The following is a 27,479-nucleotide window of genomic DNA, read 5'->3' on the forward strand; positions in this document are numbered from 1 at the left end:
GAGATGTTGCTTTGTGGAATTGCGCATTCATGTTCCCTTATACGCAAAAATCAGAGATTTACACTTGTCTAGACAGACAAATAACTAGCTCTGTGTTTGCCTATAAGAGACTTGTAGGTGGATATCAGGATGAATAGGTAAAAAGGAGATACAGATCTATGTGTACACACACACACACACACACACACACACACACACACACACACACACGTGCATGCCAAGGCAGGTTTAGCATGGTCCCTGGGTTCATTAGCACCTACAGAAATAATAGGAGTACCCGTGGCACCTTAGAGACTAACAAATTTATTAGAGCATAAGCTTTCGTGAGCTACAGCTCACTTCATCGGATGCATTTGGTGGAAAAAGTTTCCACCAAATGCATCCGATGAAGTGAGCTGTAGCTCACGAAAGCTTATGCTCTAATAAATTTGTTAGTCTCTAAGGTGCCACGGGTACTCCTTTTCTTTTTGTGAATACAGACTAACACGGCTGCTACTCTGAAACCTACAGAAATAATGAAACTAAGAATGCCAAACTTGAATGGTGTTGTGACCTCGTGTGCTAAGTCGCAACACCACTCATTCAAGTACGACCCAGCCTCCCCGCTGATGGTCAGGCCGAACCTGAGTGGTGTTGTGACCCCATGTGCCAAGTAGCAATGCCACTCAAATTTGACCCAGCTTCCCCGCTGACAGTTGGGCCAAACCTGAGCGACACTGTGACCTTGTGCACCAGGTCACAATACATGGAGCTCGAAAGCCTGGTCCAACTCCTCAGAACAAGAGCTGCCGTTGGTGTGAGAGTGCAGGGTGAACTCACCCCTCTTCCCAGGGCTACCCCGCTGCACTAGAATAGAATTAGGGTTGCAGTGCCAAGGCAGAGGCACTGCTGCCGGTGGCCAGTCCCTCCTCAACTACAATTCAAAATCATGTCCAAGAAGAGTTTAGTATAGTGCCCCTACTGAATCAGGAGGCTACATCCACCTCAAGTGCATGCATACTTTTTTAACTGAAGATCAAGCATGTTAATTTTGGCCTTGATTTCCAACTTCTATAGAAGTACACATTTTTGCTTATACAAAACCAGGCATAAGTACTGTATATTAAACAGAGATGTATAATTAGCTATCTCCATGCACCCAATTTGTGTGTGCTCATTCAGTGATGTGGACATTTAAATTCCCAAGCCTACTTCAAAAGGTGAAAATCTAGCTGTAATGGTGTATGCAAACCCCACATTGGGCTGGAAGGGTTTAAAGGACAGTATTGGGCCCAAGTAGTCCTGTCCCTCCAACCCTGAAGAGCATGCTCCAACTGAAGATGGGATTGAAAAGGTAGGAACCCAGCTCAGAAGGGGAATAGCTGGGGAGGACGACAGACCTACCCCGAAAGCTCCTGACAAGAGTACGAGAGAAGTCTCCCTGAGGGATGTGAGACTATATGCTGAGACTGGTTGGCACTGATGGTATGGCTACCTTTCATTTTTCTTTCCTCTTATCTGGGGCTGAAAGCTGGGAGAGAAAAGCAGTGGTACAAAATGACCCAGGGAGGGTAACTGAGAGGGCACCTTCGGGGGCCAGATACTGTTGACTCTCCTAGAGCCCTGTGGTGGAGCCTGGTGGAGTGGGTGGGCCCAGGCTCCCCTACCACTGCCTCCACTACAGGAGGGACTCAAGCCACCGGTACGCCTCACCATGTCTCTGAGTAAAGAAGAGCCAGGACTGAAAGACTTAGAAGGGGGGCATTTGGTGTGCTAACCACTAGGCAACCTAACCCACCAAGGACAATATTACATTAGTTCTTAATACATCTATATTGAGCTAACGTATGGGTTCCTGTTGTCGTTCAATGATTTCCATATCAAACATAATCAATATACAAGTAAAAAGATGATATTTTCCCAAATGCCAGCTCTGCAAATTCAGCCTGGGATCTGAAAGTCAAGCTGGGATCCTTCCTTCTCATTCTTTACCCCCTGCAATAGAAGTTTTGCAGACCAAATTCTTCCCTCTGTGACATTTGTGCATTTAATATTTTTTGCTGAGATTTTTCAAAAGTGCTGAGCATTGGCATAATTCCATTCCCATTGAATTCAACAGTAAAGCTCTCACTGACTTACGAAGAAACAGTTAGGCCACTGCTGTGAGAGCTTTTGAAAATTCCGTCTTAATTACTACTATTATTTATCATTATTTATCTAGTACCTAAAAATGATAGGCACAATGCGAAACAAATAGAAAGACATAGATCCTGCCCCAAAGAACTTGCAATCTAGAATCTGACAAAACACGCACACACAAAATCAAACAACAAAGCAAGAGATGTGGGGAATCCATCCCCTTCCATGGGTTTGGACAAGTATAACTTGGAATTGGAATTTAGCAAACAATTCTGATAATGAACAAGAAGAAATAAAATTCAGTTTACTCTCCATTAGTTATGTTGGCTCTACACTGCTACCAGGATTAAAAAGGAGTAAAACGTATTTTTTGTCACTGAAGTCAGCACATATTATTGACCACACACACAAGCTCAAACCTTAGAAAGCACAAAACAGGCCGAGTACCTGGACTTTACACAGCTCTGCTATGTTCGGGTTGGGTGACAATACAATGGAACAAGGATCTTACAATCTAGATTGGACATAATATAGCTAGGAATGACAATGATGGGAAAAGGAAAGGAACATGGGAGGATGAAGGATGTAAGTGAAAGTTCATGATATGGACTTACAGTAGAACCCCTATTTTATGAACTAACTGGGGATGGAGATCGTAAAAATCAAAAAGTTCATACAATCCATCACCTTAAAATTACAATAGATTCGATGTATAGGTTGCATCATGATGCAGCATGTTGCTTTCTTCTCACCCTTCAAACCACTTCAATGCAATTTCAAATGCACTGAAGGCGTCGGAATGTGAATGGATGTCGACTTGTACTTCAACATCACTTTTGTCATGAGATTTTTCCCCTCTTGTCAGGAAATCTGGTTCGAATAACTGGTCATTCATAAGACTAGCGTTCTATTCTACTATAATTTACATATATATCTCGTAGATTACTCGTGATTATTTTTCCTATACTCAGGAGAACCAGCCATAATATTCAGTGATATTTTTAATATCAAAGACATTGACGTAAATGTCAAAATGGTCTTTCAGACGCCAAGCTCACCTCTAAAACATCATAGAGTACTTCATCAAAAATGTTAATGAACACTTCATCCTTCACTGACTGCAAACTTGTGGTGCTATAGTCACCATTAGGAGCTCTATCAAAATAAAATATTTGTGATTACAGCAAAACTGTACTATATTAATGTTACATTCATTTACACACTCAAACAAGAATGTTACTCAAGGACATACTGTGAAGCTCAAAACCAATAACTTGTTTTCATTTACTCATACCTAAATGGAAGTTCAAGTTCCTCATTCCAGTTGGGGTTTGGCCCCTCTGCTGCTGTTGTCCTGCAGACTGTTCGCTGAAAAGAAACTTCTACAAAAGGATGGACTAAAACCTTCAAAATACAATTAAAATGAAAATAAAAATAGACAATAATTTGACAGAACATTTGTAAATTGTCAATTTTCAATGTATGTAATAAAATGAAAATAATATATGAAAGATATGTTAGTTTGTTGACTTCTGTGACAAACACAGAATTCTGCATTTCATGGGCTTCTAACATTTTAGGGTGTTGATTTTTTTTTAAAACTCTTACATTCTTGAAAAGAAATACATAGTCAAACTACTGATATGTGTCCAGTCTTAAATTTCACTTTAAGATTTTTGTGTAGAATTAAGCCTGAATTAAAAATGATCTATCAGACAGGTTTGAATTTAGCAACAGGCAAAGGCTGCTAGTTACCTGAACAAGCTATTTAAAACAGATTATGTGACCCTATCAGCCCATTGAAAGATGTACATTTGTGTCTTACTGTCTGTAATCAAAGAACAAAACTTGTTGATACTATCATGGTTCTCTCTGATTCTGGCCCTTCTTACTATCTGTTTCAGTTAAATTAATCTTGAATTAGAAATAACAAAACCCTAATATTATCTTTTTAAAAATGCCAGAAAGAAGAATTTATCTAGCGTCCAAAAGTGTGATAGGAACCACACAAAACTTTAAAAAATCAGGACATTATATACTTCTAAAAAGGGCAACAAATGTAAAATCAAAACAAAAACAGAAGTAAGAACAGTGGGTCTCCATCCTCTCCCTTGAGGATGCTAAATTTGGGCTTCCAATTGCCATAAAAAATTTGATCTCAATTTCAACCTCACTGATCACATGATCTAACCAGTCAATGTTACTGCTTAAAAGGGAAACAATCTTGTATGACCAAATTACCATTCAATATATGTCAATATTATACTGTACCTGGTTGAAAGTCCAATCAATGCTGTGGGTTGGGCTCTGAGGTGATGGAGATGCTGCAAACATCTCATTAAAGGACCTTGAAGATCTGGATGGCTGTTGAAGTTTGCTAGGAAGGAAAATATATAACTGTGACAGAGAACATGCAAGAGAAAGTTATTTACCTTATAGTAACTGGAGGTTCTTCAAGATGTGTGATCCCTCTGAGTGAATCCATGTGCCCAATCAGAGAATTCTTGAAAGCAGTGTCCACTGGTCTGCGCATGGACCCTCATTCTCCTCATGCTTCCAACCGAGGAGCTAAAGGGCAGAGTAGACCAACCACCTCTCCAGTTCCTTCTATATCAGAATCCCACCGTGATCTGAAGCAGAAAGGAAGGAGGGCAGGCAGTGGAATACACATAAGGACAACACATCTTGAATTAAGTAACTTTCTCTTCTCCTTCGAGTGCTGGTCCCTGTGTGTATTCCACTGTGGGTGACTGATGACGAGCAGTACTCAAGCAAGAGGAGGGTGTGAGGAAGAGGCGACAGAGCCAATTGAAGGACTACCATCCCAAAGGCTGCATCAGCAGAGTTCTGTACTAAACCATAATGTCTCACAAACATGTGGAAGGAACTCTATGTAGCTGCTTTGCAAAAGTCAAGTAGAGGTACTTCTTGAAGTGATGCCATTGATGTCACTTGTTCTTTTGTAGAATGAATTCTCAACCCCATAAAGGGGAGGAAGCTAAAAGAGTAAGATAGAGTACAAGATCCATTTAGAGATTCTCTGAGAGCATACAGATTGACCTTGAACTCTTTCTGCTACAGCAATAAACAGTCTAGGAGGTTTTCTGATTGGCTTTGACCTTTGCAGGAAAAAGGCTATGGTTCATTGCACATCAAAGGAATGAAATCTCCTCTCTTCTTCAGATGAATTTAGTTTCAGAAAAAACACAGGTAAGTGGATTGACTGGTGCAGGTGAAACTCCGAAGCTACTTTGGGAGTGAACTTAGGATGTAAGCACACTGAAATTTTGCCTCTATGGAACACGGTGTAAAGTGCTCTGAGCTCATCCACTCTCCTGGCTCAGGTGATGGCTATAGAGATGTGCAACTGTCCATGTAAATTCCCCAGCCTAAAAGGGAAGCATCTGTATTGATCATCCTGTCTGGTTGGGGGAAAGGAAGGGAATGCCCATGCATACCTAGCAATGGATTCTTCCACCATAGTAGAGATGATGTTACCTTGATGAGAACAGTCACTACAGCATTCATGGTGAAAACACTGTTTGATGCCATGCTTGCAGACAAAGATGGAGTCTGGTGAACGGTATGACATAAGTACATGAAGCCATATATCCCAGGAGGGAAAGACAAGTTCTCGTTGTTTGAGGGTTGTTCATGACCTGATCTGTGAGGTCATTTATCACCTGGAACCTGTCCATCGGCAGATAAGCCTTTGCCGTGATGGAATTTAAGGATTCTCCGATGAAGTCTAAAGTCTGAACTGGAGTGAGAACAGACTTTTACAAGTTTATGATGATCCCTAGGGAAGACCAATTGAAGCACTGACAAAGTAGACTCTTAGGATTCTCGATGTGCTTTGCAACGAGAAGCCAGTCTTTGAGATGGGGAAGACAATGAAACCATGATGCCTGATGCTACCGAAAAGACCTTGGTAAAGATCCTGGGGGCAGAAGCAAGTCTGAATGGGAACTCTCTGTATTGAAAATAGTTAGAGCCCACGATGAGTATGAGAAAACGTCTGTGAGTGGGGTGAATGTCCACGTGAAAGTACATGTCCTTCATACTGAGAGCCTAAACCACAAGCCCTTTTCCAGGGATGGAATTATAGATACCAACATGACCATGCAAAATTTCAGTTTGTGAATAAAGCAGTTAAGATGACACAGATCAAGATTAGGTCTCCAGCTGCCCTTCTTTTTGGGTACTAGGAAGTATGTTTAGTAAAAACTCCTTCTTTGGTACTGAACAAGTACTGACTCTATTGCTTCTCGCTATAAAAGAGGGATTCTATTTCTGGTTTTAGAATCTCCTCACGAGAATGGCACTTGAGGGTCCCCCAGGCTTTGGAGGGGGCAGGGAGGTAAATTAAAAGTGCATAGCCAGAATGGATATTTAGTACCCTCTCGTCTGTTGTTATTGCACTTCAGATGTGGAAAAGAGGGCTACGCAACCGCCAGAGGGTATGTGGGAATCGGCAGGTGGTGGCATCATTGCTTTGCAGCACTCAACCTCCCAAACATATCATTTAGCTGAGTGCTGGGATTGGATTGATTATATTGCCACCAGAGCTAAAAGGAAACAGGACTTCTCAACCCTCTGCCTCTTATAGGGCAGCTCATAAGGTCACTGATGGTAAAATTATTGAGCTGTTGGTCTAGGCTTGTGTGACTGCCTGTGGAATTTTCTCTTCAGGGCAGGTATAAATATTCCCAGAGAGTGGAGGGTGGTCCTAGAGTCCTTTAGAGTGTATAAGGACTTATCTGTCTCTTGATTTAAAAAGATGAGTTTTGTCAAAGGGCAAGTCCTCCACAGTGTCCTGGACCTTCCTGAAAACCCCAAAGTGCACAGTTGATTCACAGCACATCACAATGGCAGTAGCCATTACCCTGCTGATTGAAGAGCGATCCTGTCAACCAACTGGCTTTTTTCAAGGAGAGCCTGAAGTTGAACTCTATCCTACTGTTCAAACTTGTCGATGAAGTCTGTGAATTTGGAATAGTTCAGGTACTCATACTTGGTCATCAGTACTTGGTAACTGGCTATTCAGAACAGAGGGCTAGAAGTGAAGAACTTCCTTCCCAATAAATCAAGTCTTTTACCTTCTTTGTCAAGCGGAGTAGATCTAGGATGCTGCTATCTAGATCTCTTCATGGCAGATTGAGCAACCATAGTTAGGAGCATGATGAGAAAAGAGAAATACCATGTCTTTGGCTGGGACAAAATAGCATTTTCTGCCCTCTTAGTGCAAGTGCTGGGGTATGCCAGACTATTCTAACTTGTTCCAGAATGCCTTCGTTAACAGGAAGCACTATTCAGCTGGATCCAGAGGATTGGATGATGTCCAGTAATTTATGCTGAGGATCCTGAACTTCCTCAAGGGACATCTGTAGCTCATATGCAACCCTACATAACAGTTCTGGAATTGCTTGTGGTAATCGGGAAAGGGTGTATACGTGAAGTTACCGGAGCAACTGCTTCATCTGGAGATGATGAGGACAGTCTCTCGGAACCAGTGGAACTGGTGGATCCAGCTCATAATCTTCTTAAGAACATAAGAATGGCCATACTGGGTTAGAATAGTGGTCCATCCAGCCTGGTATCCTGTCTTCCGACAATGGCCAATGCCAGATGCTCCAGAAGGAATGAACAGAACAGGGCAATCTATCAAGTGATCCATCCTCTCTTGTCCAATCCCAGCTTCTGGCAGTCAGAGCTATAGGGATACCCAGAATATGGGTTTACATCCCTGAACATCTTGCCAATAGCAATTGATGGACCTATCCTCCATGAATTTATCTAATTCTTTTTTTTGAACCCAGTTATAGTTTGACCCTCACAACATCCCCTGGAAACAAGTTCCACAGGTTGACTGGGCGTTATGTGAAGAAGTACTTCCTTATGTTTGTTTTTAAACCTACTGCCTATTAATTTCTTTGGGCGACCCCTGGTTCACGTGTAAATTGAAGGGATAAATAATACTCCCCTATTCACTTTCTCCACACCATTCATGATTTTATAGACCACTATCATATCCCCACATAGCCATCTCTTTTTCAAGCTGAACAGTCCCAGTCTTTTCAATCTCGCCTCATATGGAAGCTGTTCCACACCTCTAATAATTTTTGTTGCCCTTTTCTGTACTTTTTCCTAATTCTCTTTCTCATCCCCACCCCCCACCAGAACTTCAAAATGTTGGCATACAATGTATTTATATAGTGGCATTATGATATTTTTTTGTCTTATTATCTGTTCCTTTTCTAATGGTTCCTAACATTCTTTTAGCCTTTTTGACTGCTGGTGCACACTGGGTAGATGTTTTCAGAAAATTATCCACGATGATTCCAAGATCTCTTTCTTGAGTGGTAAAAGCTAATTTAGACCCAATCATTTTTATGTGTAGTTGGGATTATGTGTTTTCCAATGTGCCTTGCTTTGCACTTATCAACACTGAATTCCATCTGCCATTTTGTTGTCCAGTCACCCAGTTTTGTGAGATCCCTTTGTAATTCTTTGCAGTCAGCTTTGGACTTAACTATCTTGAGTAATTTTGTATCATCTGCAAATTTTGCCACCTCACTGTTCCTTTTTCCAGATCATTTTTTAATGTGTTGAACAGCACTGATCCCAGCACATGTTCTTGGAGGACCCCGCAATTTACCTCTCTTCACTGTGAAAATGGACCATTTATTTCTACCCTTCCTTCCTTTTCCATGGGGTCAGAAAAAAGCTCTGACTGTCTTCTCAGGCCTGGTCTACACTGGGGGGCGAGGGGGAGTGGGGTTTGATGTAAGGTACGCAACTTCAGCTACGTGAATAACATAGCTTAAGTCAACATACCTCGATCGACTTACCGCGCCATGAGGACGCCACAGGGTCGACTCCGCTTCCGCCTCTTGCCGCGGTAGATTACTGGAGTCGATGGCAGAGCGATCAGGGATCGATTTATCGTGTCTACACTAGACGCGATAAATCAATCCCAGATAGATCGATCACTACCCACCAATCTGGCGAGTAGTGTAGACGTACCCTCAGAAAGGAGGGGTTGCTTGACTCCCTACCAGATCTTGTTGACTCTGCAGGTTAGTACAGGTCTCATGGTCCCCAGTATGGCCAGTAAGACAGGTCAAAAGGTGGTTGTGGAGGTCCCCATGGCATAGCATACCAACAGTTCCAATGCAGGTGGTGAGGTGGAGGTTGATTCCAGCCAGGTCCTGGTCCCCTGTCTGGGAAATTATGCCTCAGAGGAGGAAACATCAGTTCATCAGGTGGTTCAGAGTCTCCTCACAAAGAAAATGTTGATTCCGTATTCATCAGCAGTACTGGAGGGAAGCCATGGCTGGACGATGGAAGGGGAGACAGACTCCTCCCATAAAATACATCTAATGTGATGGAGACTGGGGATCCAGGAGAGCAAAAATATCATCAGGAGGGGTATAAGCCTTTGCTCTCACTAGAGTGGCAAGTGATCCTGTCCACTTGAACTGACGGAGCCAGAGTTGTTACAGTTTGTGCCACAGCTGAGTGAGGCAGAGCTCTACTGTTGGTGGCTGAGGTGCTCAATGGTTGCCTTTTATCGGTGCCATCAGTTCCCATTAAGGCTTAGTTGGTACTGGAGGAACTGTTCCCACCAGGCAGCAGTCCAGTACCAATGGAGCCCTGCACTTGTGTGCCTTCATGTGATGACCTTGAGACTTAGAATGCCCTAAGTCCTCAAAGGCTGTGCAGGAAAACTTGATGCAGAGTTGTATCTAACTTCTTTGAAGAGGATTTTGAAGCTTGGATGTTTATGGGAATGGTCTCTGCCCTCCCAACAAGACCCCGATGTGGGATCTGTGAGAGTAGATTCCCCTCTCCTAAATCAGACCTTGTGGCAGAAGGCAGACTCCTTGCTGAGCACAGCATGGTCTCATGGCCTGGGTCTGACTAAGGCCTCATGGCTTTCTCCATTGAATGCTTGGTAAGGCAAAGTTCCCACCCCTCATGGGTATGGAAAGAATGGCAGATACTGCACTTTGCCACAAAGTGAACTTCCCCAAGGCAGTACAGTCAGCATTGATGATCATCACTGACTGAGAAGGAGTGTTTGCAAGAAGCACAGATGTTAAAGTCCAGTCCTGTACTGGGGAAAAGAGGGGAGCTAGTGAATTCCCTGGGATGAGTAATCTAACTATTGAACTATAAAATTTAGCTAAAAACTATAGGTTAAAATCCTAAAACTATTTACAAAAAAGATCTATATATGTATTTACAGATTGAAGAATAAAGGAAGACAAAGCTTCAGACACTGGAGGTTCTGACCCAGGCCATCTGGTCATAAGAAGGAAATGGAGAGACAGTCAGTCCGCTCCGCCCTTTATCTCTTTGGTCGGGCGCAAGAGGACAGAGAAGGCACATTCATGGACCCTGCTTTCAAGAATTCTCTGACTCCGGTAGACTACAGTAGACTACAGATAGGGACCAGGACTCAGAGAACTAATGAATATTAATCCTCACTTCACTAAATATGTAGTTAGCTGTACATTACTTGGTTTGGCTCTAAAATATTTTTGACATTTTCATGTTATGCCTCTACACCATGACTGTATTTATTCAGTGAAAAGAAAGCTGTAAGGGTAGTGAGATAAGCTCCACAGTGGAAGAGAACTTCCTGCCTGGAGGTATTCTTTCCTGAGGCATTAATCTGTCCCTCAGAATGACAAGACCCAGCTTTCTCACTTCCCTGAGGAGTTTATATGGTCTGCAGGCTGCTCAGTTTAAGCAGATCTATCCCAATGGAAGTTCTAAATTGTACAGATTCCTTAGCTTCTAGACAAGTCCTCTGTGGGAAAATAAACAAAAATGAATATATAGACAGCAATTTAATGTGTGGAATGAACAAATGCAAATATAACTATATTTACCACAAAAAGTTGTATAGAAACACTGTACAAGTAAATGTAATAATAATACAAAAATTGAACAATAATATAGATAACTACTCAAGATCGGTAGAATGTAAGATCACAGTTCTTTTTTAAAAAGCTAGGATTTTTTGGAATATTGAGGGCAAAATGTACACTGTCACTTTAATGCACATTCAACACTGATTAAGTGGATAATTAGCTTAAAGATAATCCTCTCTCTTCCTTCTATAAAAATATCAAACTTTTACGATATCATAATCAAAAAATTATACTTTACACTTATTCCTCAAAGTGAGAATATTTATGAAAGGCCAATAAAACATATAAGTTATGGTAAGTAGCAGAATGGCTCAATTCCACATGTTCAATAACGGAATAACACTAATTAGCTCTGGTGTAGTCCAAAAATTTAGTCTTACTTGGAAATTACTCCTGTTTATGAGAGAGAGTTTTTCAAGTTTTGAAGCATAATCTAAGGCTTGCTCTTCAGTCAGGCTTTTGAGCGAGCATTATTTTACTTTTGTTTTACGTTCAGATTAGTTGGATCGGATGTTTTAAACCTACAATAATTATGAAGGAAAAGACTGTTTATAAGTTAATTAGTGAAAACATACACAACTCAAAACTAAGTGTAGAGTGGAAAGGTATGTTTGTTATAAAAGCCCCTTAAAATAAGAAAAATAATACAATGCATTCTTACAAAATTTGAGGTGATATTTAAGCAACTGTATATGAAGGCAGGATTGAGCTTCAAAATTAGTAAAATGGAAATTAGGTTCTTTCCACTGGCTAAATGCTTTGCTAGTTAAAATGCTTAAAATGAATACAAGAAGGCAGAAAAGCAAGAGCAAATATGAAAGATGTACAGTAGAACCTCGATTCTACAAAGACCAATCTCACGAACAACCAGCTATACAAACCATTCTTCCCAAAGAGTGGGGGTTAGGGGAAACCACATAACAAAAGTGATATTAATGAACAAGTCGACATCCCTTCATATTCTGATGTCCTTAAAACTACTGCAAAGCAATTTCCAGTACATTAAAGACAAGAAAAAAAGAGACGAAGCACACCATACTACAATTTTTGCACCTTACCTACTGTGATTTTGGGATGATAAATTTTCTGAATTTTTTGGTTTTATAAACTGCTTAATCCCCAATTAGTTCATAACACAGTTCCACTATGCATATAATAACTACTGGTTTGTAGAAAAGACTATTTGGAATCTCTTTTATTACATCTAATCTATCTAATCTTATTTAATACAAGTACTGGATACAATTAAAAGACATGATATTTATAAGTTTTTTAGGGATAGCATGTCTGATATTACCTAGCTGTTTATATTCTCAAAGTCACAAATTATCCTCCAATTATTTTTTTCTCAGACACCCTAATATGCACAATAAACCAGTGATCTTAGTAGGCACTGCTAGACAACAACATAATTCTAAGGAACTTGCAAAACAGCAATACTTATACTATTAAACAACATAAATCAATTAATTTGTAAATGTACCTCTGTGTTATTATCATGAGGATAAAAACAATCACTGCATTTAATACATATAAAGCCAAATTTTCAGAACTAGCCATTTAATCGTGTTAAAAATATTTACTGACATGCATCTGTACTCCAAAAAAAACAGGGATTTAAACACACACCTTTTGCATGCAAATTTCAGAAGCAATTTATACAGCCAATTTTGAAAATGTAGCCTCCAGTATGAAAAAGATTTTTAAAAAGGCAATTAAAGAGCCACAAGAAAGAGAAAGAACATTTCAAACTAGAAGGCTTTTAAAAGGTTCATACCTTAAAACAAGTTTTCTCACTGGAATATCATAAGCTCTAATGATGTTCACTAAAAGATTTATGTCTCCATCTGATAGATTCTGTGCTGTAACTTTCTTCCTTTCCTTTCTTCTTGGCTTTAGTGGTCGCTTTGGCTCCGCCAGTTTAAAAAGACTGAGTCCTAAATTACTAGAAATCATAAGAGAGTTTTAGTCTTTTCTACACAGGATCCAGAGTTCTAATTCTCTCCACACATACACAAAACTATGCACTTACAAGAAAGAGAAATATATACTTTTGGTGCCATTTATTGTGAAATATGTTTAATTGTTTATTAGCACAGAAATGGCATTTTGTATTTTATAAATTTTTAACAAAAACGTACCAAAAATTATATCATAACTGAGAATATGAAATAAAATTAATTTAAAAACTTTAATACGGATCTAACCTACTATAATTATATAAACAAGATGCTTATTAAATGACATTATCCAATGTATGTAATACACCAAAAAAATCAAATCCCAGAACTATCTACGACAAACTGCAGGCTACAAAGGGGAAACAGAAATTAATGTGCCATGACATACCCTGGGTCATCAGAACTTATAACACAAGGCAAAGCAGAATAAAAAGAAAAACAGGAAAAGAACAGATGTGTGAAAAAACATACATTAATGATCCTAACTGTACAAACATATTTTAATTATAGAAAGCATTTCAGAACCAATTCGAAAAAGCAACTGCTAGCCAAGGTCAACTTCTCATTATATGCAACTAAGAAAGTGCATTATTTTTGTAAAAACAGTATAAAAAGGTGAATTACTTTTTTTAAACAGGAAAATTCACTAAACATATTTCCCATGTTTCAGAGTATTGTGCATATTTTAAATCTATTCATAATATAATCTGATTAGCAAACAATGCTCAGTACAAATCAGTATTAATCATTTGGAAATCTGTATCAGTCAAGCTAATTTCATTTTAAACAAATTGGGAAATTACCTATAAATGTTATTTCTCATTCTGCAACATGAAAATACTGAACCAAAAAGAATGGTTTCTTTGTTGAAAAGCAGCAAGTGTCTGTTTTGCCAGCAGATGGGACTACTTAGGTTTATATTGTTGAATCAAAATAATATCTTAAGGGCACAATAGTGCAGTAAACAAAGTTTTCTGGTAGCAAAGAAATGAAATTCTCATTCATTATCTATCTGCTTAAACAGATTTAAAACAAACAAACGCTAGTTAATGTCATTTGTGTGTTGGTGATGCAGAATAAGGATTTGTCTACACTACTGCATGGGGTCGATCTAAGATACGCAATTTCAGCTATGTGAATTATGTAGCTGAAGTTTACATACTCAGATCTACTCACCGCAGAGTCTTCACTGCGGTAAGTCGACAGCTGATGCTCTCCCATCAACTCTGCTTGTGCTTCGCGTTCTGGTGAAGTACCGGAGTCGATGGGAGAGCGCTCAGTGGTCGATTTATCATGTTTGTACTAGATGCGATAAATCGACCCCTGCTGGATCGATCCAGCAGGTAGTGTAGACAAGCCCAAAGACTTGAAATACTGGAGGCATGGAAGCATAGTACAAAAAGTCAAAGTCACAAAACAGCAGCAAACACGTATATAATATTCTGGCAAGAAAAGAGAAGAGGTTTCAAAGATTAAAAATACATTTGAGCAGAAGTAAAGAGACATATGGGAAGTGCCCAGCAGCAAGGTGTCGAGACATATGTAAAGCACAGGGTAAACAAAAATGCACTTTTTAAAATTATTTCATGCTATTTGCAGGGCATCTCCTTGTTGAGTCTTTCCTCAAAACTATCCCTCCACATCCTGTTCACAATTCTCTTTTCCCTCTGATCTGTTCGCTCATTTCTCAAAATGCCTTAGAATTGTGCAGCAAGAAAGGTTAGAAGTCTCAACTGCAACTTCTTCAGGATCAGTTTTTTTATTTGTCTGTGTTTCAAACTTTAAGTCCAAGATCAAGATCATAACAACATTATGTTAACTTATATTGATATCTCCTTTCATCCAGAAAGGATTCAGTATCTATATTTATATATGCACATATAGATGCCTATTTATTGTTGTTTTTCAAGCACATTACAACATTGCTAGGTGCCTCAAAAAATAAATAAAAACCGGGCCCCAGCCCCAAAGAGCATATCATGTAAATTAAACATGACAGAATATGTGAGGATCGTAACTTAATTAAAAGGGGGCTGAAGTACACAGAAAGCATGTGGGGGACAGTGCTAACATGGCATAGTATTTCTTTTTATTTGTTTAGTTTTTTTTGTTGTCATTCTTTCCCCTGGACATTTCTTGTAGATATGAGGGCTGAAGTGACTTTTTAGGAGGGAACTAAAGAAGATGAGAAAAGTTACAATGAACAGGGCTGCAGAGGGCATTCCAAGCATTGGGATCAGCACAGACAAAGAAAGTGAGATGATTTTAGGGAAGGAGATGAAAGAAGCACCAAGGCAGACATCAGTGGTGGAGTGGACAGGGTAGTGAGATGTGCATAGCGTACACTAGGAAGCCATTAAAAGAATACAAAAATTATATAGATATAGTATATATATATGTACTTATCCATACATACTCAGATATACATTTTATATATGTTCCCACAGATACATACACATATGCACATATTACAGGAACTATTTCATCCATCAGCACAGTAAAGCTACATCTGGATGAAACATGGCAGCTGTTCAATACTTCACAGCAAAATTACAGACCAGTGTACAACAGGAAGTAAAGAACATAATATCCAGCAGAAACTACATTGGGATTGAAAATGTCTACTCTGCAAACCATCAGGATTGTGTTTTTATATTTATAGCTTTCCTTTTAGAAGCAAAGACAAGGAACTACTAACATCTCACACACACACACACACACACACACGCGCGCGCGCGCACACATACACGCGCAATATGAAGCAAGCCAAGCCTACTAGAACCTGGGAGAGGTGAAGAGCAGAATTCATTTTGATATCTTCTATGGAAAATATTAATTGAATCTAATTTACTGGATTTAGCAATTGATGATACTCAACCAATTCCATTATATATATATTATATACATATACATATACATAAATAAACACACAGATTTAAGTTTCATCCGAAACAATGCAATTCCAGCCTCACAGTCCCCCCCCGACCCATGCTCAGACATTTGCTCAGCACTGATCCAGTGGGAAGAGTGCTGACTATTGAACCACCAAAGCCACCACATTTGGGTCTTACTTGGAGTCAGTTATTCAGGTACATACTAAGCTGGGGTCTCCTTAAGTTTATGAGGTCAGATCAGAAATTGGAGTAATATGGTAGCATATAAATAAGGGTTACTGTGAATGAATACTTCTACTGAAAATAGCATATGACCTTAAAACATTTATGATGCAATTTTATTGCAGATATTTAAACACTTGTGTATTTTGGCACAGATGAGCATACTGCTTACAGAATAATATAGCATTATGCTAAATTTAAAACATTAACAAACAGGGAGTACAACACTAAATTTTTGTGGTAAAGAAATAATTATGAGCCTAGAAATAAGGATAGTTTAAAATTAGTTATTTTAATTATTTTAGATATGACAAAAACTTTTTTTCCCTTACCCAAGACTAGGAACCTCCTCTTCATTTACCAGGTCAGAAAGAAGGAAATGGTGCTTTGCTGTTAGAAACCGGTTTATCACTGATTCTCTCACCTGGGAACACAACCAATTGTATGTCTTACTCAAATTCACTGAAAATACGTGTGGTTCAATTTATTAAAAAGAAGAATTATTTTTCTTAACATCCTATCATAAACAAAAAGGGGCATGTTAAGGGATTCTTGACTCCCTTCCATAGATACTTCCTCAGCACAAAATACTACCCCATTCTAATAGTCAGTTACTCCTCTAGAAGCAGTCTCAGTAGTTGTCCCAGACTAAAGAGCCTGGATCAAGGATCAGTACATGTGGTAAAGGGAAATGGAAAAAATAAGAGAGGAATTCTCTGAACACGCACTCTTTCTCTTTCCAGATTCCAGTGGAGAAGAGTCCATACTACAAACTCAACATAACTGGCACTAATTGACAATTTTTTTGGATATCTTAAAGATTCAAAGTGAGGGTTAAAACACATTGATGAAACAGTGTGAAGAAGCTTGCACTCCTCCTATCTATACTATATCAATTCTGTGGTGAAATAGAGCACTTCAGATTCCAGGACTGTCAATGAGGTCCTTTTTCAAGCACTATATTTGCAAGAAAATATATAGTTTAGGGCTATCGATTAATCACAGTTAACGCACGCGATTAACTAAAAATATTAATTGCAATTAAAACAATTAATCACGATTAATCACAGTTTTAACTGCACTATTAAACAATAGAATACCTATTTATATTTATTAAATATTTTGGATGTTTTTCTACATTTTTAAATATATTGATTTCAATTGCAACACAGAATACAAAGTGTACAGTGCTCAATTTATATTATTTTTTATTTCAAATATTTGCCCTGAAAAAATGATAAATAAAAAACAGTATTTTTCAATTCACCTTATACAAGTACTGTAATATAATCTCTTTATCTTAAAATGCAACTTGCAAATGTAGATTTTTTTTGCTTACAAAACTGCATTCAAAAATAAAACGACGTAAAACTTTAGCGCAAGCAAGTCTGTTTACATTTACAGGAGATAATGCTGCCCGCTTCTTATTTACAATGTCACCTGAAAGTAAGAACAGGTGTTCACATGGCACTTTTGTAGCCGGCACAGCAAGGTATTTACTTGCCAGATATGCTAAACGTTCCTATGCCCCTTTATGCTTTGGCCACCATTACAAAGGACCTGCTTCCATGCTGATGACGCTGGTTAAAAAAAAAAAAGTGTTCATTAAATTTGTGACTGAACTACTTAGGGGAGAATTGTAGGTCTATAGCTCTGTTTTACCCACATTCTGCCATATATTTCATTTTACAGGAGTCTCGGATGATGACCCAGCACATCTTTTTTCAGCAAATCTGAAAAAGCGCAAAGAAGGTACCAATGTGAGTTTTCTGAAGATAGCTACAGCGCTGAACCTAATGTTTAAGAATGTGAAGTGCCTTCCAAAATCTGAGAGGGACAAGGTGTGGAGCATGCTTTCAGAAGTCTTAAATGAGCAACACTCCGACGTGGAAACTACAGAACCCAAACCACCAAAAGGAAAATCAACCTTCAACTGGTGGCATCTGATTCAGATTATGAAAATGAACATGTGTTGATCCAGATTGTTTTGGATTGTTATTGAGCAGAACCCTTTATCAGTATGGAACCATATCCTCTGGAATGGTGGTTGAAGCATGAAGGAACATATGAAACTTTAGTGCATCTAGCACGTAAATATCTTGCGACGCCGGCTACAACAGTGCCATGCGAACGTGTGGTCTCACTTTCAGATGAATTGTAAACAAGAAGCGGGCAGCATTATCATCTGCAAATGTAAACAAACTTGTTTGTCTGAGCGATTGGCTGAACAAGAAATAGGACTGAATGGACTTGTAGGCTCTAAAGTTTTACATAGCTTTATTCAAAAATAAAACAATGTTTTTGTACATAATTCTACACTTGTAAGTTTAACTTTCGTGATAAAGAGATTGCACCATAGTACTTGTATTAGGTGAATTGAAAAATATTATTTCTTTGGTTTTTTACAGTGCAAATATTTGTAATAAAAATAAATATAAAGTGAGCACTGTACACTTTGTATTGTGTTGTAATTGAAATCAATATATCTGAAAATGTAGAAAACATCCAAAATATTTAAATAAATGGTATTCTATTATTAACAGTGTGATTAATCGCGATTAATTTTTTTAATCGCTTTACAGCCCTAATATAGTTTAAAACTCCTAATTCTTTCAATTTCCAGTGGAACAAACATTCCTGTGCTAACAGAGGGAAGCAGAAGAATGGAAGGTGTTTTCTTGGAGGGTTGAGAGACAGAGAGAGAGAGAGAGAGACCAATTAGTATAACATGCAGTTTAAAAATTATATTAATAATTAACAATTTGAGGGAGTCTGCAATATTTTCTTACTATAATTTTACACCTAATCCCTTCCTGCCAACATCCTTATACCTTTGTATTACAGTGACTGCTTTATAGTATGAATACAATACTAAATAGTTTTATCTAACAGGTCTCCCCATTTCTATTATTTTCAAAAGTTTAGAATTAAGCCATAAAAATTCTCTCTGGGCAGAAACTATAGCTATCCAAAGGACTCTGCTTTAGATCAATTTTTCAAATGTCATTTGTGATTACATCTGCAACTTTTGACATAAAAATGCAGTAAAAATGTAGTGCTTGGATTTTACTTTAAAAATTCAACACTGGTTCTCCACTTGTAAGGCAACTCCCTTCTCTTCATGTGTCAGTATATAATGCGTGCATCTGTAATTTTCACTCCATGCATCTGAAGAAGTGCGTTTTTTACCCACGAAAACTTATGCTTATGCCCAAATAAATCTGTTAGTCTTTAAGGTGCCACCGGACTACTTGTTTTTGTGGATACAGATTAACATGGCTACCCCCTGATACTTAAATAGAGTAGTAACAAACAAACTAGTAAGAAAGATCAATACTGACTCTTTTTGCATTTCTCACCTTCTGGAGATACTTGGCAACTAAAGCTCTATGTGCATCTAGGTGATCCTTACTGTCAATTACATCCTTCTCACGGAGCCTTTTCTCATAGTTCTAAGGGTAAATACAAAAATTAAGTTTGTGATTTGATGTCCCTTCTAGTGTTTTAGGTCACATAAGCAAATGGTAATCATTTTATTAACAAACATATAGGATCAAAGTAAACCAATTTAAATGTTAGATGTTAGGGGGTACTTTTTAAATGCAGTACGTAGCAATTCAGTTGCACATCCCAGTAATATAGATAGCAGTCATGTGGCTTTAACTACAACAAATAGCTTTCAAAATTTCCTTTTATCCTTTCCTTTTTAAGGCTGAACTTTGATTTTTTTGGCAGCTACAGTATGGAGGACCCTGTATCATCACACAGGCGATGCACTGGGCCTTTCTGGGAAGAAGGACACGACCCAAATGTATTCAAAGTTTTATTATGTATTACAGTCAAAGGAGTTTCTGTAGAACCTAAAGACTGCAAGGAACCATACAGGTTGCAAATTTTGTTTTAGATTAATTATTCAGACTTTTTATTCCGTTTTTGAAAAATTAATAAACATAGCAAAAGGGAAAGAAAGAGAAATACACAAAATGGCATGAAGGCCTAATAAAACATTTGTGATGTATAGAATCAGGGAAATTTAGAAATGAAGGTTACTCATCCGGAAAATGCACTCTGCATAACACTCATGGGGATGTGGCGATGGTGTAGCTGACACTGGATTATTTCACAGCAATGCCTATCAGAGCACTCTCCTGCCCCTCTCCTTCCTGCACTTTCCAAAGGCGAGGGTATAAAGGGGGCTTGATGCTCCAGCTGTCTCAGTTCCTTCCACAGCACCTTCAGGTCCGAAATTGTAATCAGGATTCTGAGGAAACTGGGAGGGGAATGAAAGTCCATCTCGGAGAATATTGGCTACAGGTAAGTAACCTTCATTTCTTCTTCAGATGGCCTTTGCAATTCCCATTAATGGGATAGCTTGATAAGCAGTGCTGTCATCTGAAGAGGGTGGGACATGGCGTCCTAATTAACTCAACAGGGATGCTAGATATAGCGCATAATGTTTTGTAAATGCATAAACAGAGCTCCATTTAACAGCTCTGCAAATTTCTACAATAGGAATACACCTAAGGCATGCCAAGGAGGCCACTGTGAAATATGTTATGAACACATGGAATATTCAAAGACTATTATATTGACTTTATGGTATACATATCACTATGGGCTAACTCATAGTTATATTCCTGGTTCCATGGGGAGTTACCGGGCTTTTTGCAGGAGCTAAAACAACTAGGAGGTAATCAATGCAAATCCCTAAGGCAGGTAAAAAGCCTGGGAAAGTTTTGCCCCCTGGGGGTAATTGCATATGCTGTTTCACCTGGTTTAAGAGGCCTGACAAAACACAGAACTATAAACCGTCTAAAGTGGTCAGCCTGATGTAGGGAGAATGGTCATTTTCACCCAGTCAAAGAACTGACATGAAACTGTGACCAAGGGATACAGATACTGTGGAAAGGGCCGGAAGAACTTTAATCCTACCAGCGTCCCCATGTGAAGATGGGTAACTGCCTTGTAAGAGAAGGTTACTCACCCTGTGCAACAACAGAGGTTCTTTGAGAAGGGTGTCCCTGTGAGTGCACCACATTAGATGAATCTGCGTTCCTGCACCTGCAATTGAAGAATTTCAGTAGCAGTGCCTGGTTGGTTGGCACATGCACTGTCACGGTCTCAGGCCTCCTCTGGCAGTTACATAGCGCTGTGACACCAAACCCCCCCTCAGTTCCTTCTCTATCGCAGAGTCCCTAGCAGGAAACTCTGAAGTAGAGGGGACAAAGGAGGGTAGTGACACACCCACAGGGACAACCATCTCAAATAACCTCAGGTTACTGCACAGAGTAACCTTCTCTTCTTCTTCGAGGACTGTCACTGTGAGTGTTTCCACTTTAGGTGACTAGAGCAGTCCCTCTCATTGGACGGAAGGGACTTCAGAATTGTATTTGTGGCTCAATAAAACCGTTAAGTCCAAGCAGAGCATCTGATGTCGAGTCCTGCTGTATTGCGTGGTGCTCTGAGAACATGCGGGCTGATGCCCAGGTGGCAGCTTTGCAGATGTCCATGATGGGTACATTGTTGAGAAAGGCTGTTAATGTAGAAAGCGATCTGATAGTGTGTGTGCAGGTCCACAGTGATGGTTGTAGTTATTGTTGATGGTAGCAAAGGTCAAAGGACCCAGAGATCCATTTCGAGTGCCTTTGCTTGGATATTGCGGCTCCTTTAGAACTTTCTGTGATAGAAATAACTTTGGTGACTTTCTGAAGGGTTTAGTCCTTTCAATGTAAAATGCTAGTGCCCTTCTGACGTCCAGCGTGTGAACATCGTTTCTCGTCTGTTCCCATGAGGTTTTGGGAAGAACGATGGGAGATGTATGGGCTGGTTATCAGCATGTAAGCATATGCGCTGGTTCAAGTGGAACGAGGAAGCTATTTTAGGTATAATAGAATAACTTTTGTGTATGTGGGAGTGCCATGAGAGCCTCAAGTTCTCCTACTCGTCATGTGGATGTGATAGCAATGAGAAAGGCCACCTTCATCGACAGATGGAGAAGTGAACACATCATCAAGCATTCAAACAGGGGCCTAGTAAGGCATCATAGCACTAGATTAAGGTCCCATGGTGGAGTAGGGGCTTATATTTCAGGATAAAGGATACAAAATACCTATGAGAAATCATTTAGTGGGAGGGTGGGCGAAGACTGAGAACTCGTCAACTTTGTGATAGAAAGCTGTGATTGACATGAGGTGTACTTTGATCACACTCATTGGCAGATTTGATTTCTTAAATTCTAGTATATAATCTAATACCATTGGTAAAGGAGAGGTAGTTGCCATTGTTTGTCTATTGTGGCACTATATGTGGAATCTCTTCCATTTGTGCAGGTAAGTATATCATTTAGTAGACCTTCTGCAGTTCAACAGTCTGGTCCTTAACTCCTCTGAATAGCTCATTTCACTGCCCTGAAACCATGGGGTAGCCATGCCTTTAGGTAAAGTATTTCCAGATGCAGATGGTATGAGACAGGAGATGTGGAAGAAGAGGAAGAGGACATGGTGGGCATATCACCATCTTCAACAGGTAAGGGAACCATGTTTATATGGGCCACATGAGTCTGGATTTGTCAGTCCGTATCTTGTGTATGACCCTGGATAAGAGAGGGGTCGGGGAAAACACATACAGTAAAGGTGCATCCCATTTGAGGAGAAAAGCATTGCCTAGAGATTGGGGTCTGCTCTTGAGCAGAACTGTGGGCACTTGGTGCTCTGGGTTATCATGAAGAGGTCTACAGTTAGGAAACCCCAGTGTTTGAACATCCTCTGTAGAATCTTAGTGTTTATTTCCTACTCGTGACCTTGAGAGAATTTTCTGCTCAATGCATCCGCAGTGGTGTTTTGGAATCCTGGTAGGTAGGAGGCTGAGATATTGATATTGTGGTGGATGCATCAGTTCAATAATCACATCACATCTGTGCATAGAGATCAAGCAAAGTTGTCCATCAACACTTTTATGGTCTTGTTTCCTGATCATGGGCAAAAAGTTTGAGCCTGTGTTGCACACTGCTCATAGTTCTAGTAGGTTTATGTACATTGTTGATTCTGAAGGGGACCACCTGCTCTAGACTGTGTGGTTTGCAAGTGCACTGCCCCCCCCAACCTAGCAGAGAAGTGTCTGTTGTAAGTATCATCGCTGGAAAAGTCTGTGAGAAGGGAACTCCTGCACAAAGATTGTGTTTTGTGTGGTTGAGTCCACCACAGTAGAGGTGTTGTTTTTTTTTTGTTTGTTTTTTTTAAATTTGGCTGGCATCCTAAGGCACTTGTTTATACTGTGTCTGTGTGGAATATATACAATCCTGAGTAAGCCTTGAATGCTGTGCATGTGTAGTCTGGAATGCTTCATGACAAATGTTGTTGCTGACATACGGTCTAACAGTTGGAGACAGGTCATGGCCAATGTCGGCGGGCTGGTTTGTGTTGTACAGATGAGATTGACTAGTCTGACAAATCTGTATGGTGGGAAAGAGGCTCTGGCCTCCAGTGAATTGAGGTAAGCCCCGATGAAATCTAGTCTCTATACAGGTGTGAGCGTTGATTTTTGCTCATTTATCTATGGGCCCACCTGTGTGGAGAGCGCTATTGCCTTTTGGGTAGCTCCTATGGCCTCTTCTTGGGTGGAGGTTTTGAGAAAGCAATCATCCAGATAGGGGAATATTATGAGTCCTTTTCTACAGAGGTGAACCACCACCACCATAAGAATTTTTGAGAACATCTGTGGAGCCTTAGACAGGCAGAAAGGGAGTACTTTATATTGGTAATGATTTTATCCCAGAACAAACTGGAGAAACTTCCTGGGTGAACGGTGCATCCTAATGTGAAAATATGTATCCTGGAGGTCGAGCACCAAGAACCAGTCCCTTTGTTCTAGTGCTGGGATTATCGTTGCGAGCATGACCATCCTGGACCATTGAGGCTTGGTGAATTTGTTGAGTTTCCTTAGGTGAAGAATGGACCTCCATCCTCCATTTTTTTCTGGATTAAGAAATAATGGAAGCAGAAGCCCTTCCCTCTGTGTTGTGTTGGTACTGGCTTCTACGACACCCAGGTGCAGGAGATGGTTTACTTCCTATCGTAGTAGGTACACATGAGAAGGGTCCCTGAAGACCTCTGCAACCAGAGGGAACAAGGGAGAGACTGGAGAATAGCACCATCACCAGGAAAAGGCAGGTCTATGTGATCGGGGACTCTTTATTGAGAAGAATAGACAGGCCTGTAACTAGAGCTGATCCTGAGAATAGAAGGGTGTGCTGTCTTCCGGGTGCTAAGATACGGGATGTAGACCTGAGGTTGAAAAGGATCTTAAAGGGAGTGGGAAAGAATCCCCTAATTATCCTTCATGTGGGAACAAATGATACAGCTAGATTCTCGCTGGAAAGTATTAAGGGAGACTATGCTAGGCTGGGGAAGACGCTTAAGGAAATTGAGGCTCAGGTGATCTTTAGCGGGATCCTTCCTGTTCCTAGAGAAGGGCAACAAAGGTGTGACAAGATTATGACTGTCAACAGATGGCTTAGGCAGTGGTGCTATAAGGAGGGCTTTGGGATGTATGGCCACTGGGAGGCATTCACGGACAGAGGACAGTTCTCTCGGGATGGACTTCATCTGAGTAGGGAAGGAAATAGACTTCTAGGATCGAGGCTGGCACAAATGATTAAAGAAAACGAGTACTTGTGGCACCTTAGAGACTAACAAATTTATTAGTCTCTAAGGTGCCACAAGTACTCCTTTTCTTTTTGCGAATACAGACTAACACGGCTGCTACTCTGACAACTGATTAAGAGAGCTTTAAACTAGGAATTAGGGGGAGATGGATGGGAGATGTCCAGAAAATCTCCACGCCAGATTTTAGCATTGAGAGGGAAGAAGATGAAGTAAGAAAGGATACAGCCGTGGGTAGGAGAATGTATATAAGGAGCGAGGGCGGTGTGGATACTAGTCTAATAGGTTATACTGGCTGTAGAATGACTGTGCCTAATAGGGTACAAAATGTGAGCGAGGCCAAACAGCAAAAATTAAGATGTTTATACACCAATGCGAGGAGCCTAGGTAACAAAATGGAGGAACTAGAGCTACTGGTGCAGGAAGTGAAACCAGATATTATAGGGATAACAGAAACATGGTGGAATAGTAGTCATGACTGGACTACAGGTATTGAAGGGTATGTGCTCTTTAGGAAAGACAGAAACAAAGGTAAAGGGGGTGGAGTAGCATTGTATATCAATGATGAGGTAGAATGTAAAGAAATAAGAAGCGATGAAATGGATAAGATAGAGTCCGTCTGGGCAAAAATTACATTGGGGAAGAAAACGAGTAAAGCCTCTCCTACGATAGTGCTTGGGGTGTGCTATAGACCTCCGGGATCTAATTTGGATATGGATAGAGCCCTTTTTAATGTCTTTAATAAAGTAAATACTAATGGAAACTGCGTGATCATGGGAGACTAACTTCCCAGATATAGACTGGAGGACCAGTGCTAGTAATAATAACAGGGCTCAGATTTTCTTAGATGCGATAGCTGATGGATTCCTTCTTCAAGTAGTTGCTGAACCGACTAGAGGGGATGCCATTTTAGATTTAATTTTGGTGAGTAGCGAGGACCTCATAGAAGAAATGGTTGTAGGGGACAATCTTGGCTCAAGTGATCATGAGCTAATTCAGTTCAAACTAAATGGAAGCATTAACAAAAATAAATCTGCAACTAGGGTTTTTGATTTCAAAAGGGCTGACTTTCAAAAATTAAGGAAATTAGTTAGGGAAGTGGATTGGACTGAAGAACTTGTGGATCTAAAGGTAGAGGAGGCCTGGGATTACTTTAAATCAAAATGACAGAAGCTATCAGAAGCCTGTATCCCAAGAAAGGGGAAAAAAATCATAGGAAGGAGTTGTAGACCAAGCTGGATGAGCAAGCATCTTAGAGAGGTGATTAAGAAGAAGCAGAAAGCATACAGGGAGTGGAAGATGGGAGGGATCAGCAAGGAAAGCTACCTAATTGAGGTCAGAACATGTAAGAATAAAGTGAGACAGGCTAAAAGTCGAGTAGAGTTGGACCTTGCAAAGGGAATTAAAACCAATAGTAAAAGGTTCTATAGACATATAAATAGGAAGAAAACTAAGAAAGAAGAAGTGGGGCCGCTTAACACTGAGGATGGAGTGGAGGTTAAAGATAATCTAGGCATGGCCCAATATCTAAACAAATACTTTGCCTCAGTCTTTAATAAGGCTAAAGAGGATCTTGGGGATAATGGTAGCATGACAAATGGGAAGGAGGATATAGAGGTAGATATTACCATATCAGAGGTAGAAGCAAAACTGAAACAGCTTAATGGGACTAAATCGGGGGGCCCAGATAATCTTCATCCAAGAATATTAAAGGAATTGGCACCTGAAATTGCAAGCCCATTAGCAAGAATTTTTAATGAATCTGTAAATACCGAATGATTGGAGAATTGCTAAAATAGTTCCTATTTTTAAGAAAGGAAAAAAAGTGAACTGGGTAACTACAGGCCAGTTAGTTTGACATCTGTAGTATGCAAGGTCCTGGAAAAAATTTTGAAAGAGAACTTAGTTAAGGACATTGAAGTCAATGGTAAATGGGACAATACAACATGATTTTACAAAAGGTAGATCGTGCCAAACCAACCTAATCTCCTTTTTTGAAAAAGTAACAGATTTTTTAGATAAAGGAAATGCAGTGGATCTAATTTACCTAGATTTCAGTAAGGCATTTGATACCGTGCCACATGCGGAATTATTAGTTAAATTGGAGAAGATGGGGATCTAGATGAACATCAAAAGGTGGATAAGAAATTGGTTAAAGGGGAGACTGCAACGGGTCCTACTGAAAGGCGAACTGTCAAGTTGGAGAGAGGTTACCAGTGGAGTTCCTCAGGGATCGGTTTTGGGACCAATCTTAGTTAATCTTTTTATTACTGACCTTGGCACAAAAAGTGGGAGTGTGCTAATAAAGTTTGCAGATGATACAAAGCTGGGAGGTATTGCCAATTCGAAGAAGGATCGGGATATTATACAGGAGGATCTGGATTACCTTGTAAACTGGAGTAATAGTAATAGGATGAAATTTAATAGTGAGAAGTGTAAGGTTATGCAGTTAGGGATTAATAACAAGAATTTCAGTTATAAATTGGGGACGCATCAATTAGAAGTAACGGAAGAGGAGAAGGACCTTGGAGTATTGGTTGATCATAGGATGACTATGAGCTGCCAATGTGATATGGCTGTGAAAAAAGCTAATGCGGTTTTGGGATGCATCAGGAGAGGCATTTCCAGTAGGAATAAGGAGGTTTTAGTACCGTTATACAAGGCACTGGTGAGACCTCACCT

At 39.8% G+C, this 27,479-nt stretch overlaps 1 protein-coding gene across 6 annotated transcripts in view; it reads right to left on the reverse strand.

Moving 5' to 3' along the window:
• CC2D2A (coiled-coil and C2 domain containing 2A) overlaps positions 1-27,479 on the reverse strand; it is a 136,379-nt gene that overhangs the window by 36,527 nt on the left and 72,373 nt on the right. For all 6 annotated transcript variants that reach the window (XM_038398469.2, XM_043514124.1, XM_043514123.1 and 3 more), the window contains 6 exons: positions 19,497-19,589; positions 16,470-16,561; positions 12,838-13,005; positions 4,390-4,495; positions 3,413-3,522; positions 3,177-3,273 (listed from right to left, as the gene is read on the reverse strand). In XM_038398469.2, coding sequence (XP_038254397.1) covers positions 3,177-3,273; positions 3,413-3,522; positions 4,390-4,495; positions 12,838-13,005; positions 16,470-16,561; positions 19,497-19,589 — 666 coding nt within the window. The remainder of the gene's footprint in view (positions 1-3,176; positions 3,274-3,412; positions 3,523-4,389; positions 4,496-12,837; positions 13,006-16,469; positions 16,562-19,496; positions 19,590-27,479) is intronic.

This window comes from Dermochelys coriacea, chromosome 4 (assembly GCF_009764565.3).
Source record: "Dermochelys coriacea isolate rDerCor1 chromosome 4, rDerCor1.pri.v4, whole genome shotgun sequence".
NCBI classification, from domain to species: domain Eukaryota; kingdom Metazoa; phylum Chordata; order Testudines; family Dermochelyidae; genus Dermochelys; species Dermochelys coriacea.